Raw genomic sequence first — 13,882 nt, 5'->3', positions numbered from 1 at the left:
ACGATAAAATTTGATACGATACGATCATTTTGTTATTGAACTGAGTTGAATTCACTTTTTGCCATGGATTTAGTGAGGCCCTTTGTAACCTTGTTCAGATAAGTGCTATCCAAATAAAGTTATTATAAAATAAATGTTACGATACGATAATCCTCTATTAGTCCCACTATTGGGGAAATGGCTATATTCATGCTGCAAAGGGAAGAGTGAAAATAGACACTAATAGACAAAATGAAGAGCCGATAAGTATGCATGGAAATAAAGAAAGAAAGACAATGATAGATTATGTCAGTAAAACACATTGTCTGTTGTGCACACACGTTTTTAAGTTGTGACTCATGGCTTTAGGTGTTTGGATAGTAAATAAATAATTTGGTAATGCGTTGTAGCTCAGTTGGAGGTTATTAGTATAATGCCCATGAATTTCTCACTTACAAATTTCTAACTTTCATCCTACAATACTACATCTTATTTCTCTTTGTTATTGGTAAACATACAGATAACATATATCTATAAAATACATCCAACAACTGCAGCATTAACATTGATAATAGTGCATGTAGTGAATATTATTTTGGCAAATGCAGCTAAAATAACTTGATGTACAGTGTTTAATTTTAGAACACAGTCTCTCATCTGTATTAATAGTGGGGGTTTTTTTATGTCACTTAAGCCTATTTTTCAAATCTATTTTGCATGGTACTCGTGTCAAGTTTGTGAAGCAATCAGGCAATACCAAGGGCAACCCGGAACACGGGGTCCTCGGTGGAAGGACCCCCAGAGAAGTAAACACAGCAGATGTTGAGTTAATTGAGTCGCAGTCATCGATTTTCTGATGAATTAACTTTGTTGCAACGTGTAACTTGTTGGCATCGCGATGGCAGAAGACAACGAGCTGGAGCAGTGAGTGTTATCGTCTGTCTGCGTGTCGCCAGTCAACGTGTTTATCCGCGGTTTGCTCACGTTTCCCCACTGTTTGTTTGTTTTATCCAAAACCCTGACACCCGTCCATCAGGAGGAGGAGGAGGAGGAGGAGGAGGGGGTATTTTGGGGCGACAGCTGTTGTTTATGTCGTGTTGAAAGGTGGAGACAGTGTGTATGTGTGTGTAGCGGCTGTAAGTGGATCCTGCTAATACAACTGATAGTGTTAGCTGCCGGGGCTGGGTGGGGGGGGGAAAGGTCGGCTAAAACCAGTGCGTCTCCTCCGCCGGGACTCTGCTGATTCAGCCGCTCGGGTCAAACCGGGACACCGCCGCTGTCTGTCCCCCTCCATCCACTCACTAATGATTCACTTTCTCCTCCGCGGACCGCGTCACTTTGTTTTCTCTCGCTTAATTAGATTATTCTCCTCTGAGGCTTCGTGCCATGTTTGTCCTCCACTTCTCCCTCCACCGCCCCCCCCTGAGCCTTGTCTCTGTTTATCCACCCAGGCGTGCGATCGAGGAGCTCCTGAGGGAGACGGACCGGGCTCGGGTGAGAGCAGAGACCATGGGCCCCGCAGGATGGTGAGCACCGTTTGTGACATCCCATCTGTTTCAGCCCGCGTGCATCTGTCATTTTCTGGACACGGAGCTGCTACTTATCGGCTTAGCTGTACTGCACTGGGGGGGGGCTAATGTTGTTTTCTGAGTGTGCAGCTTGTTTGTGGTGCGTGTGGATCCCTGGGATGAAAACAAGAGCAGCTACTATCCTTCAGGTCCACAGCAATGTGTTTATAATACGTAAATGGGAAAATCTACCACAGTCACAAAAAGTGTGAATGACAAACAGGGAGAAAGAGCAAAACAACAACTCAAAACGCTACATGATCCAGACTTCACTGTAATATTTTCACTTTAGAGAATTGAAATCATCATTTTAATTAATCATTTCTCAATTCACATCCCCAATGGCAAATCCAAGTCGACTGGATAGCTCCTCTCCATTGAAGTCTTTTTTAGATAAAACCAGTATATGTACTTACTCCAAGTACATATACTGGTTGAATGAGTTGAATGAGTTGTTTCTTACTTAAATAAATTCAGTCATTTTATTAAATACTATATAATGTATCTAAATAATTACAATTCAATTCCATGTCACCATTGTTTTACTGTACCATATAACCTGATGTTAGCTCTCATTATAAAATATTTCTAATCCTACTAAATGGTTCTACATGAGCGCAAATAAACATTATAGTCAGTTTTTCACTATTTAAATTTGTGTGATTCCTGGCCATTTCCAAAACATCCTTGTAATGATTCTGATTTTTAACAAGTATGCTATTAATCCATATCAAATGCATCGTTTACTTATTTTATTTTGAATAATCAAACCAAATTTGATACAAGTCTTGATATTGAGCTTTATTTAAGAAAGAATTCTCAACATCTTTTTTTAGGGAGGAAATCAATAGCGTCCTCAATGACTTATTAATGATAATAGTTTGATGCCTTCTAGATGCTAATGGTCACATCCCTTGTCATCAAGATAACACAAACACATGTCCCACTGTCACATCAGGGTTAAAAACTTTGTTCCCTCCTCTGTCAGGTTGAAGTGTCCCCTGCGGAGCACCAACAAACGCTTCCTCCTCAACACCCTGCGCTCCACCGGCCTGCAGCGGCGCTCCAGTGAGCCCAGGGCCAGTCACTCTGCCACAAGATCGCACACGAGGAGCAAGAGTCAGGACAGAAGCCTTGACCGCAGCAGGTCACCTCCCAGAGATCGAAAGAGCAATGGAGGCCACACAGAACATAAAAAGCATCACAGGGACAGCAGAAGAAATAAAGACAAAACAGAGGACAGAGACAAAGACAGGAGTCACAGACACAGAGACAAAAGAGACAGGAAACACAGGGACGACGGACAGAAAAAACACAGACTTCGTGAGTGAAGCACCTCTGCTTATAGAGGAGGAACACTGCTTTACCAGAGACCACTTCCTGTCCAGGGAGGACAGAGGTGGACATTCCTGAAACTGTTCTCAGATCAGAACGCACACCTGCCGAGTCCTTTTCACCAGGCTGTTTAAAAGGAGGCAGAATAGACACTGAATTTTACTTTTTACTAATTCAAGACCTAACTTTGTTTTTTCCCCACAGAGAGACAAGATGGACAATCGTCTTCTACATTTGTTAATTAATTGTTTAACATTTGAGTTTACCAACATACTTTAGGTTTAGTTGATTCCTTGACATCGCTCACGCATCCAGTAGTTAAGATTTTCTTTTCCCCCCAACTTTTCCACAGAAGTTTAAGTAAATAAACTATGAAAGGGCCGTTACAGCTCAGGACATAGGAGCATTTGATTTGTTTGTCCATGTCCTCCCCTCTCAAATGACTCATGGTTTGTTGTAATTCTTTTTCACTTACAGTAAAGGAGGATTGATTTCAATTATAATGTGATTACCATTCTCCTGTCATCATTCACTTGCCTTAATGTTTACACAAGCCGCGCAACTGTCGCCACTGGGTAAGCACGTTTTATCAGGTGTCTAACTTTTTGACATGGAGACACCGGCTATCAGAAATGCTTTTGTTTGTCAAAGGAGAATTTTTATTTTTTTCCCTGACACTCCTGCTGGTGCCTACGTCCTCGGATCCAACATGAGTAGGTTAATTGTAATTTAAATAGGCTGTAAAAGAAATAATAGCAAAAATGACTATGACACTAATAATCCTCTCACTAAACTTGTACATAATATTCACTATTTCCACGTATTTGAATGGGGTCATGGGGCCTTTTGAAAACAGATGGATTTGCTCAAGTGTTGAAAATGTGATGCTGTTTATATCTGTCCTATCCATGTGGTCAAGGTTAGGCTATCTTCTTTTTATTGTTCCTCATCCTCGGCATTTTATAAACGTCTTTATGCTCACATATTACCCACATGTCTATTATATCAAAGTGAAGCTGCGTTACTCCTCGCCTAAAGCCATTATGCAGAAACATTCTGTCTGTAAAGGCGACTAAAATGCGTTTTAACACCCCTCATGCTTCATAAATCACGTTGTCCTTCTCCACTGTAGTGGGGGAATAGCTTGGGTTAACTGTTTCCTTCCTCTTTGCAACAATGATCAAATATAAACACCATTAAGCCATAGTGCAGGGGGGGGTGATTTATATAGAATTGGTTTACTTGAACTTTATTGCGTCTCTGAGTGCCCCATTAAGATACAGTGGAAAATGCTGCACTTGGTTTTGAAGAACTCAGTGCAAATAGTGTGTAGATAAAACCCTATCAAGTTAAAAGCCTCATCGTGCTGCAGCTTACACGAGAAATGGCTAAATTACACTGATCTTATAGCAGAGGCCCAGGATGTTGCATAAAGGAGCAGGTGAGCTGGAGAGACACGCTCCATGCACTCGCTTGTTAATTGAGTTCTGTTGCTCTCTCCAACCTAATTGGTTTTACCACGAGAGCTGCTGTTAAATGGGGCGAGCACACACCCACACACACACGGACACACACCTGCTAATGGCCGGCAAACATGGTGAGAGTGCAGGGGGAGTAAAGCGACCGCTTGTCAAGGGCCCATCGTGCAGGGGACACTCGCTAAATGGTGTTAAATGATGCATTTGCAGAAGTGTCATGGGAACATTTTAAAAGTCACGAAGGTGTAGACAAAGAGGAGGAGGAGGAGGAGGAGGGAGTGAGGTGATGTTTGAGCGTTTTCACCACAGTTTCCAAGACAGCTGTCTCTCCATGCAGGTCTCTTATCTCGCAGGTCAACCAATGTTTGCGCCCATCCGCATCGATTTATCTGCTGCAGTGTGCAGACAGGAGATACATCCATATAAATTGTCGATGGGTGCATGTGTTTGAGGGCAAACCCTACATGAGAAACGGTCGTGCGCTCTAAGACTAAAAAGTGACACCTCTGACCAGGTTCTTTACGCATGGATGTAGGGTCCCACAGCTTGAGGGGGGCAAACACGTGGGTGCAGGTTGTGGTATTTACAGAGGGACATTGATTTACGCGCTCACATGCGTTCTGTTCAATTCACTGAAGAAGGGGGAAAAAAAAAGAAGCTGCACAATATCCTGGAAACTGAGAGTCTAGAGCCAGGTCTGTCGTGGTGAGCAAACAGTGAAACCAATGGCCTGTGCGCTGCAGAGTCACATGGTGGCACAGTGACACACCTGTGTGGAGCCGTGAGGGGCCACGCAGTTGCGCCAGAGGCAGGTGAGAGCAGAGGAAGGTCCACGCAAGCCGAGGCAGGGCGCAGCAGCTCCGGTACATGTGCGCGCAAACGGCCCCAGAGCCCCGGGTCCTCGGCAGCCATGAATCGGGAAGATCACTACTACCCCTCGCAGGTTTTTAAAGACTCCTGCGCCTACCAGAGACAGCAGGGCGAGGACTACAGCCACAGCCCGCCGCCCTGCCTCTACATGAGCAGGCAGGTCCACTCCATCTACACGCAGCCGGCCATGGGAGCCCTGGAGCAGGCCGGGCTCTCTGACATCGCCCCCTCCTACAACCTGCCCGGCCTGCGAGAGGACCAGGGTGTGCCACAGCTCCACCACCCGCAGGGGCTCCAGCAGCAGACCCTCCAGCCCGCCGCAGGCTATGGAGACGCGGTGGAGCAGAGCAGATATCACCTCCCTTTCCCCTGGATGAAAACTACAAAATCCCACTCACACACCTGGAAGGGACAGTGGGCAGGTAAACCCCTCAAGCCGAAACATATCACTAATTAATATGTATTAAAATAACTATAAAAGAATCCATCATTTAAACCAACTGAACCTCAACAGGGGATTTCTCAGAGCAGGCCTCTCTTATAGTGCAATTGCTCATGTACAAGTCTTTTCAATTCAAAATCCATGTTGAGTTTTTTGTTTCCAACATTACTCTGTAGTCATAGCACTCACAACTGAGTTGACACTGAGTCTCTGTGACGCCTGAATAATGATATCATGCTCCCAACAATATGATCCTGGGTGGTTCAGTTTACCTTGTCAGTCAATTTGTAAAAGGCCCGGAAAGCCAGTGCTGCTTTTTTTATATTTATTTATCAGGTCTTATCACAAACAATGTGGGGTTCGTCTTTACACAACATTTTCACCAATCTCTATATCACAGACACACAATAGATGGAAACTATAAGACTATAATAAGATGTTAAAACGCCCAAATCTGCCACATCCATGTTTGATTAATGACTTTAAAAGACATGTGGAGATTTGATATTAACAGTGATTTTAAACTTTGCAGCTCAAATGAAGTAAATGAATCGTTTAACATTATAAAGGGATCCCGTAATTTGAATGGCTTTATGAAGGTTTGCAACAAGTGCAAAGTATTTTGGTTTTGCGATAAGGGAAAAAGTACGTGCTTGTTTTGTTTCCCGGCTAAAAGTTTCCTGGAGGTTTTTCTTATGAGAGAACATTCTCAGAAAATCTAACAAACATTTATAATGTGTTAGTAAATTTATACACAGGACATTTTGTCTTCAAAGCCAATCACACCTTTCCTCTGACACAGTTTCCTGCTTTTACGCACAGATTTTTTGATAAAAGAATCCGTGACTATTCGAGCATATTGTGGACATAATGTGTTTATTGTTTATACCTGATTAATTCCGATATTTTTTATCAATAAACGGCAAGCAATTATGATAATAAAATTTCTATATTCATAAAAAAAGTTATAATTATATTGTTAGTGTGAAAATATATATTAATCACAATAATTAAAATGGGGCCTGTTTGGACTCAATTTTCTTTCAGTTTAAATCAACACAAAAGACATTTGGGGATTTTATACCCATATAATTAACACTGCGCTGACTAAATATGTGAAATAAATTAAATATCTGAGTGATCACTGATTTTAGGTGAAACATTTCTAAAGGTAATCGGGGGAAATAATGCACAACACTTATCTTGGATAAGCTGAGTAGATTCATTTCTATTTAGGTATGAGTTCAAGATGAGACTTTGGTTAAATTGGCAAATAAATAAGTCAAGTGACCAGAAGACATGAAATGCACTTTGTCCACAGTTACAGCTATAATATAAACATAGCAGCACAAACAAATTATCTCAACAAGCTTTGCCCCCCCAAATTTTAATAAAAGTGAACTTTGTAATATAAAAACAAATTTTCCCTAAAACCACATAACAGTGTCCCCATAACACCTGCTGCTTCCAAGTTCCAGCTCGGACTGAGGACGTATATTTAGACCAAATCAAATTTCCTTATAACATTACAAGTGAATAAGTGTTTATTCTAGTGGCTATCATAAGGCAAATATACACTGTGGTTTCTGCAGGAGCCTGCTGGCGCGCATGCACATCCAGTAAGGCATGTAGGTCATTACAATACAAAATGCAACAGGTTAAATTATCACAAACAAATTGAAATTATAATCCAATCAAAAGTGATAATAAACCTTTACATGCCTTTACAGTCTAATTTGTAAAGACTGTGTCTGTCACTATAGGTGCGTACGTGATGGCTGAGTCTGAGGACAACAAGCGCACCAGGACTGCCTACACGCGCGCACAGTTGCTGGAGCTGGAGAAGGAGTTCCTGTTCAACCGCTACATCTCCAGGCCGCGGCGCGTGGAGCTGGCGCTGACGCTCAGCCTCACCGAGCGTCACATCAAGATCTGGTTCCAGAACCGGCGCATGAAGTGGAAGAAGGAGGAGGACCGCAGGAAGGTCCGGGGCGCGGACCCGGACCAGGACTCCTCCATCACCTCCGGAGACCAGGGGGAGGCCGCGGGAGGCGTCTCCTCCACAAACGGACCTCACGCCGCCTCGCCACCCGTGTCCCCGCTGCGCGCTCACTCTCTCTCCGCTGCTGGGTCCCGAGAGACCGCGTAGACCACGAGGGCACTTACTATGTGAAGTACGACCCAGAGATACTGCAGGGACAATTTGAGAGGACTGGTAAAACTCATGTTCCCCTTCTGCTGATCTTGTTGATCTCCCCCAGGCGCCACTGCAGCCACTCACTGGATGTCACATTTGGATGTTTCCCATCTGGACTGAAGGGACATTGCTTTAATCAACTTCTCCATGCATACCCCCCCCCCCCCTTCTGTTTAGAGGCAGCAACATGGATTCAGTTGCACAAACTTGTTTCTCACCTCAGAGATGTGAGAGGCCTGTATAGTCACCATCATGCTAATGAATGTAAATACACATAATATGACTGTCAAGGAAGAGGCTAAATATTTGCAATGATCGCATGTGTATATAAGCCTATAGTGTAAATTCTAAAACTATAATCGATGATCCACATATTTTATTGTTTAAAAGATTCATTTCACAGTATGAATAGGCTGTCACACGTAAATTTAGAATAAAACGAATATCACGACATGTGTATATGTCTGATAAACTTGCACAAGTGAGATTCAATATAAACTCCAGTAGTTCAAAAAAGCACAATTTGAGAAGATTACTATTAAGCCTGTGTCGTTCACAAGGCAGCTAACATTGGACCGAGTGAAAGAACATGTTCACTAATGTCCCAACTCTATGGGATCTTCTTCAAGGACCACTGTAAGCCCCATGGATGACATTGCTTTATCTTATATCTTAATGCATATGTCAGCACACCCCCTCATTTCTGTTTAGAGGCAGCAACATGGATACAGAACCTGTTTCTCACCTCAGAGACGTGAGAGGCCTGTATTGTCACCATCATGCTTAAGAATGTTAATATACATAATATGACTGTCAGGAAGAATAAAGTGTCAAACTAGAATCAGTGATCCACATCCTTTATTGAATGGATGAATGGCACACATACATTTGGAGTAAAACAAAAAGCATGTGTAGGGTCATGGTGCGTCATGGCGCACGAGGCCTTGGAGACGCAGGCGGCCGATCTTCTTCACCTCCTCGATGCCGCGCTCCCTCTCCACCGTGCGCTCGTGCTGACAGCGCTCGGACAGCTGCCGTAAAATGTTCGTCTTGTCGCTCATCCGGGCGCAGATGACGAACGGGAACCCGAACCGCTCTTTGTACTGCTCGTTGAGCCGGGCCATGCGCGAGGCCTCCCCGGACACCAGCGCGTCCAGCCCGGCTCCTGCCTGCTCCTCACGCGACTCCCTGCTCAGAGTGCCCCTCTGGAGGTCCATGCCCGCGAGGACATTGATACACCTGAGGAGGCCCTCTTTACCTGGACACAGGTGATGACTCAGGTCTGTTATTATAATGTCTATCTGCGCCATTACGCACAGAGTACATGTCATTTATATGCACTAAACCCCCTTAAAAGTGCCACCAAACTTTTCTTTGGGATTGAAATACAAAAAAAGACAAGCAGTTATTAAAGAGTAGCTGTGTGTGTCACCTGACTCTGGCAGATCATCGATGAAATCACTAAACGCAGCCTCCAAAGCAGATAAGCTCACAAAGGGACGCCCGGACCACACTGCACCGGCTATGATGGGACATTTCTCCACCACGTTACCAAAAATATTCACAAAATCCTCATAAGACAGAGTGTTCACTGTGTTGATGTCCATGTCTGTGTGGAGCATCAGTACAGTCTTCAGACTTTATGATCCTCTTAGCAACAAGCAGGACCGGTTCTGCTGCAGCTCTAGGTGAAAAATAATTATACCACAACTTACCATAACAGCACAACACACAAACGTCAATATGCATACACATAATTGTGCTAGATCACTAGTGCAATCTAGTGCAACTCTAGTGTGCTCAAAGTGCAAACAGTAAAGTACGCATGACGCAATATATGCCATTTGCGGATCCATATCATGAGTCATGGCAGCACATATAACTATTTTCCAAATAATCCAATTTCAGCTCCTCAAACTAAATAATACCAGTGCAAATCTCTCCTATTCACCACTTTCTCGTGTGCATCAAACACACATGCATGAAATGTACGCAAGAAAATGTCATCAGCAACTTAAACAACGACTAGAGAGCAAATAAAGCTTGAGAAGTGAACACGGTTGCCAACAAGGTTAAGAGATCAGGTGACACCAAGCGACGACCTTTGACCCTGAAAACTGGAGCCAATGCCAAAGTCCCAAAACTTCCCTGTAGTTCCCAGATCCAAAAGTCTACCCCCACAGACCCACATGTCGAGACGTCACTGCAGAAATAAACATATTTAAAGCCTGGTGAGTCTATGACTAATTTCTGCATTCACATGGCGTGAATATTTATACATGGGTGTGAAAGTTGACAGAAATGGCACGTGGATATGAGGTGTGGTCTGTGCCAGGGATTACACGAAGAAGGAGACCCATGGGGCAGTAATTTGAGAAATTTATGGAGAAGAGAGGATTAGATCATCGTCGTGTGACTATAACGTCACGAAGCAGCAGATCATTTCTAAAATAGGGAGAACTTCCACTTTTACAGCTTCCAGTTGTATAGGGGGCGCTCATGAGGTGGGCCAGAATGAGTGGAAGCCTATATGGAGCTGTTACCCCAAAATGTGTACCAAGAAAAAAAAAGTCAGTCTTTGTTTTCGATATGTTTGGTGTTAAAATCTATAGATCTAATTCTACAAGATTAGTTTCCAGTCGTAGTGAAATACCTTTCTGTTGGTATTTATGTAGTCACACATCACTTTTCGGCATCTAGTTTTATGATGGTGATGGTGATCCACTTTCTTTTTTGACAGCCAAATGTAAAAGGTGTCCTGTCGCAATGAGTCGTTAATCGATAACTGACCAATCAGCACGCATCAGCATCGGGCTAATGCGATATCTGCAAAATCACCCTCTCTGTAAGAAAAATCAAGGGACATTAGTATTTTTTTTAATTTCAATTCTGATAACATCAAGACTGTATTTGACAAAAAATGTAATAACATGTAGACCTTATTGTACAGAAGCTGTTGTCAAAAATGTTTTTGCCATTTAGATCTTTTCACTACATTTAATGAAGATCACCTCGTGACTGCCCTCTAGGGGAATTGTGACAGATTTCTGATAAAGAGAGGACAGGCCCTTCATAGACTGGCACTGTCAACATGTTGCCATCATCATTTAAATGTATTTATATCTGTACAACAAATCCTTTATTTCTCTCTGTGTTAATATTATTATATCTTATTCTATTCAATGTTAGTCAGCCTGGGCTTTCAAACAGGATTTCTTACCTCACAAGTTCCTCAAGTCATGTTTTTTTTTATGACGAAGACATTTCAATATTTTATTTTTCAATAAATGAAAGATTTGAGATGTTGAACACTCATATCTGCACATATTGCTGTGTAGCTGCTGCCAGAGCCAACTCAATGAGCAATGGTGACACCTGGTGGATGAAATCTGTAAGAGAAGTTAGCCCGTGGAGCTTTAAGGCTTTCAGGACCTGGAGTTTTTTTATTTCTACCAATATGAACCTTTAATATTTGCTCATTTTTGCTCAGATTGATTTGTGGATTAAAATACTTAAATACGAAAATGCGTTCGGTTTTGCATTTAGTCGTGATTTCTGTAAATGCTCTTAAACTATGATTTATAATTCTGATAATTCTAAATTAGAGTATTGTTTTTACTCCATGTATACTTATAAATGTAAATATGCCTTGATAACACGTACGCTATGAGAACGTTTAATGGTAACGATGACCACTCAAAGCCTTTACAGTACAGTTTTGCCATTAACGCACACATTCATACAGTATCATGTGCAGCACTTTCTCCATTTTACAGTCAAACAAAATCTTGCCAAAGGACACTTCGGTATGCAGAATAGGGGTGACCAGGGTCCAACCCCCAACCCTCTGGTTTGTGGATTACCCGCTCTACCTCCTTTATTGTCTAAAATGTTCACAGGGTGATGGATGAATACCTCACATACATTTGGAATAAAACAAGTATTACCACCATGTAAATGTTTGATAGTAATGACTGGAGCAGGAGAGATTCCGCAGTGAATCAGGGTCATAGCTTGTTTGGTGCGTCATGGCACACGAGGCCTTGGAGACGCAGGTGGCAGATCTTCTTCACCTCCTCGATGCCATGCGCCCTCTCCACCGTGCACTCGTGCTGACAGCGCTCGGACAGCTGCCGTAAAATGTTCTTCTTGTCGTTCATCCGGGCGCAGATGACGAACGGGAACCTGAACCGCTCTTTGTACTGCTCGTTGAGCCGGGCCATGCGCGAGGCCTCCCCGGACTCCAGCGCGTCCAGCCCGGCTCCTGCCTGCTCCTCAAGCGACTCTTTTGTCAGGGTGCCCCTCTGGAGGTCCCTGCCCGCGAGGTCAGGGTGACACCTGAGGATGCCCTCTTTACCTGGACACACATGGTGACTAATTATTGCTCTGGATTGTTCATATAATTTCTATCTGTGCCATTACGCACAGAATAGAATCCATTTGTATCCACGAATGTCCCTCAAAAGAGCCACCAAACACAATCATGACAAAATATTACCAAACTGTAGGTGTGTGTCTCACCTGACTCTGGCAGAGCATCGATGAATTCACTGAACACAGCTTCCAAAGCAGACAAGCTCGCAAAGGGACGACTGGACCACACTGCAGCGGCTATGATGGGACATTTCTCCACCACGTTACCAAATATATTCCCAAAATCCTCATAAGACAGAGCGTTCACTGTGTCGATGTCCATGTCCACGTGGGTGTGTGGGTCCTCGATGGTTGCACAGACAGTCTTTGAACTCCACCGAGGTCAATACACTGGTGGACACAGAACCAGGCCCCTGACGCCTGGCTTAGGTTAATCATTTATTTGTCATTTCATGTGATGTTGAGGGGAGGAGTTTGCTATAGAGCTCAAACGCAAGGGCCAAAAAAAATTAACACTGGACATAATGCTATCAAATGACAGAGGAATGGAAAAAAACAGTGAATGCGATTTATGACCTATGTAAGCGACAGTGTGGGTGGCCAGATTTTCTGGAGGGGCTGCAAACCTGGCAGAGGTTAGTGGTAGATTTGTTTGTGTGTTTTTTTTAGTGATATCTGCAACACACACTAAGAATAATTACCTCACATAGGAAACCAGTAATTTAACACAGCAGCCACAGGGATTAAACGTTACGCCACGAATTGACCGCAAGGGGGCAGTGCATGCAGGTGATATAGTAACATGGCAGGCTTTGACAATCCGCAGGTGACCGGGGTGGACCGTCAGAGGAATGAAGCTTCTCCTCTCAGCGAGGTGACAGATTAAGGCTGCACAGAAACATGTCGCTGAACAAACAGCCACTGACAGAACTGAGGTGGAGCACATGATCTGGGTCACACACCTACTCCGGGGCTAAGCTAACAGCCTGCTAACTACCACACGAGCTTCTCAACTAAGTATGATGTTAACAACCAGCGTCACAGTGCAATGAAACGTCACATCAGGTGTAAGTTGATAAGATGGTAAGATGATAACTTACTTAGTCACCGACGCACCCTGATCAAACAGGGATATTTAACACTATTGCAGAACGGACCTGTCAAACTTGTTCACTTCCCTCCAGGTGACATGAGCTGAACGCATGCGCACGAGGTTCGAGCGGAACGGAAGCAGCGTTGCCTCATGGGAAATTCGGAATTCAAAATTATTGTATTTTGAGAAAAGATATCGTCGTAACAAGATACTTTTTTTTTATGCCGCCTGTTTATAACAGCTTATAAACGTGACCACACGACTGGAAAGGCCATCAGTTAGTGTAAAGAATTAAATAACTGGGTTTACCTTAGTGAGAAGGTTCCAGCTCCACCTCCTCCATCAGTGACCCAGGCGCTGATGGGCCAGTCCCTTGTAACGTTGTTTGAGACTTTAAAGATATCCTTATCCACAAGTTGGTCTGAAGCCCTCATGGCGATATTGTGTCAGAGCCTGTGAGAGGTTTTAGCCACCCAGTAAAATTGGGGTCGCTTTGACCTTCATGCCTGTACTTTTGGTGGCAAGGTTTAGGTTCATCCAACACAG

General features: G+C 43.5%; 4 protein-coding genes across 6 annotated transcripts; 2 read left to right on the top strand and 2 right to left on the bottom strand.

Annotated features, from left to right (window-relative positions):
- The first annotated feature begins 746 nt into the window (after nucleotides 1-746).
- si:ch211-140b10.6 (protein POLR1D-like) lies at nucleotides 747-3,390 on the top strand. The gene is made up of 3 exons (XM_035142901.2): nucleotides 747-903; nucleotides 1,431-1,505; nucleotides 2,536-3,390. The coding sequence occupies exons 1-3, from the start codon at nucleotides 878-880 to the stop codon at nucleotides 2,876-2,878; spliced, it is 444 nt and encodes a 147-aa protein (XP_034998792.1). The 5' UTR covers nucleotides 747-877; the 3' UTR covers nucleotides 2,879-3,390.
- A 108-nt stretch (nucleotides 3,391-3,498) lies between these two features.
- On the top strand, nucleotides 3,499-8,561 carry pdx1 (pancreatic and duodenal homeobox 1). Its single transcript, XM_035142900.2, has 2 exons — nucleotides 3,499-5,652; nucleotides 7,436-8,561. Exons 1-2 carry the CDS (start codon nucleotides 5,271-5,273, stop codon nucleotides 7,819-7,821), a joined length of 768 nt encoding a protein of 255 aa, XP_034998791.1. The 5' UTR covers nucleotides 3,499-5,270; the 3' UTR covers nucleotides 7,822-8,561.
- Nucleotides 8,562-8,710: 149 nt separating this feature from the next.
- Nucleotides 8,711-9,311, bottom strand: LOC118098276 (2-oxo-4-hydroxy-4-carboxy-5-ureidoimidazoline decarboxylase-like). Its single transcript, XM_047337837.1, has one exon. It carries the CDS (start codon nucleotides 9,198-9,200, stop codon nucleotides 8,787-8,789), a length of 414 nt encoding a protein of 137 aa, XP_047193793.1. The 5' UTR covers nucleotides 9,201-9,311; the 3' UTR covers nucleotides 8,711-8,786.
- A 2,218-nt stretch (nucleotides 9,312-11,529) lies between these two features.
- Nucleotides 11,530-13,482, bottom strand: urad (ureidoimidazoline (2-oxo-4-hydroxy-4-carboxy-5-) decarboxylase). Of its 3 annotated transcripts, none has more exons than XM_035141899.2 (3): nucleotides 13,344-13,482; nucleotides 12,391-12,667; nucleotides 11,530-12,226 (listed from the first exon to the last, which is right to left on the bottom strand). In XM_035141899.2, the coding sequence occupies exons 2-3, from the start codon at nucleotides 12,563-12,565 to the stop codon at nucleotides 11,877-11,879; spliced, it is 525 nt and encodes a 174-aa protein (XP_034997790.1). In that variant the 5' UTR covers nucleotides 12,566-12,667; nucleotides 13,344-13,482; the 3' UTR covers nucleotides 11,530-11,876. The 3 variants fall into 3 exon arrangements, with proteins under 3 accessions (XP_034997790.1, XP_034997788.1, XP_034997789.1); XM_035141897.2 differs by having other exon boundaries at nucleotides 12,391-12,663; XM_035141898.2 differs by having other exon boundaries at nucleotides 12,391-12,656.
- Between the last annotated feature and the right edge of the window lie 400 nt (nucleotides 13,483-13,882).

This window comes from Hippoglossus stenolepis, chromosome 19, assembly GCF_022539355.2.
Source record: "Hippoglossus stenolepis isolate QCI-W04-F060 chromosome 19, HSTE1.2, whole genome shotgun sequence".
Lineage (NCBI taxonomy): Eukaryota > Metazoa > Chordata > Actinopteri > Pleuronectiformes > Pleuronectidae > Hippoglossus > Hippoglossus stenolepis.
Note: the sequence above shows the minus strand (reverse complement) of the source record. Positions and strands in the feature narration are given on the sequence as shown.

What these genes read in the sequence shown, in the direction of transcription:
- si:ch211-140b10.6 (XM_035142901.2), top strand. Translation starts at nt 878, where the DNA reads ATGGCAGAAGACAACGAGCTGGAGCA. An exon ending in GAAGACAACGAGCTGGAGCA is followed by an intron (nt 904 to 1,430) that starts GTGAGTGTTATC and finishes TTATCCACCCAG; the next exon opens with GCGTGCGATCGAGGAGCTCC. An exon ending in ACCATGGGCCCCGCAGGATG is followed by an intron (nt 1,506 to 2,535) that starts GTGAGCACCGTT and finishes CTCCTCTGTCAG; the next exon opens with GTTGAAGTGTCCCCTGCGGA.
- pdx1 (XM_035142900.2), top strand. Translation starts at nt 5,271, where the DNA reads ATGAATCGGGAAGATCACTACTACCCCTCGCAGGTTTTTAAAGACTCC. An exon ending in CTGGAAGGGACAGTGGGCAG is followed by an intron (nt 5,653 to 7,435) that starts GTAAACCCCTCA and finishes CTGTCACTATAG; the next exon opens with GTGCGTACGTGATGGCTGAG.
- LOC118098276 (XM_047337837.1), bottom strand. Translation starts at nt 9,200, where the DNA reads ATGACATGTACTCTGTGCGTAATGGCGCAGATAGACATTATAATAACA.
- urad (XM_035141899.2), bottom strand. Translation starts at nt 12,565, where the DNA reads ATGGACATCGACACAGTGAACGCTCTGTCTTATGAGGATTTTGGGAAT. An exon ending in CGATGCTCTGCCAGAGTCAG is followed by an intron (nt 12,227 to 12,390) that starts GTGAGACACACA and finishes ATGTGTGTCCAG; the next exon opens with GTAAAGAGGGCATCCTCAGG.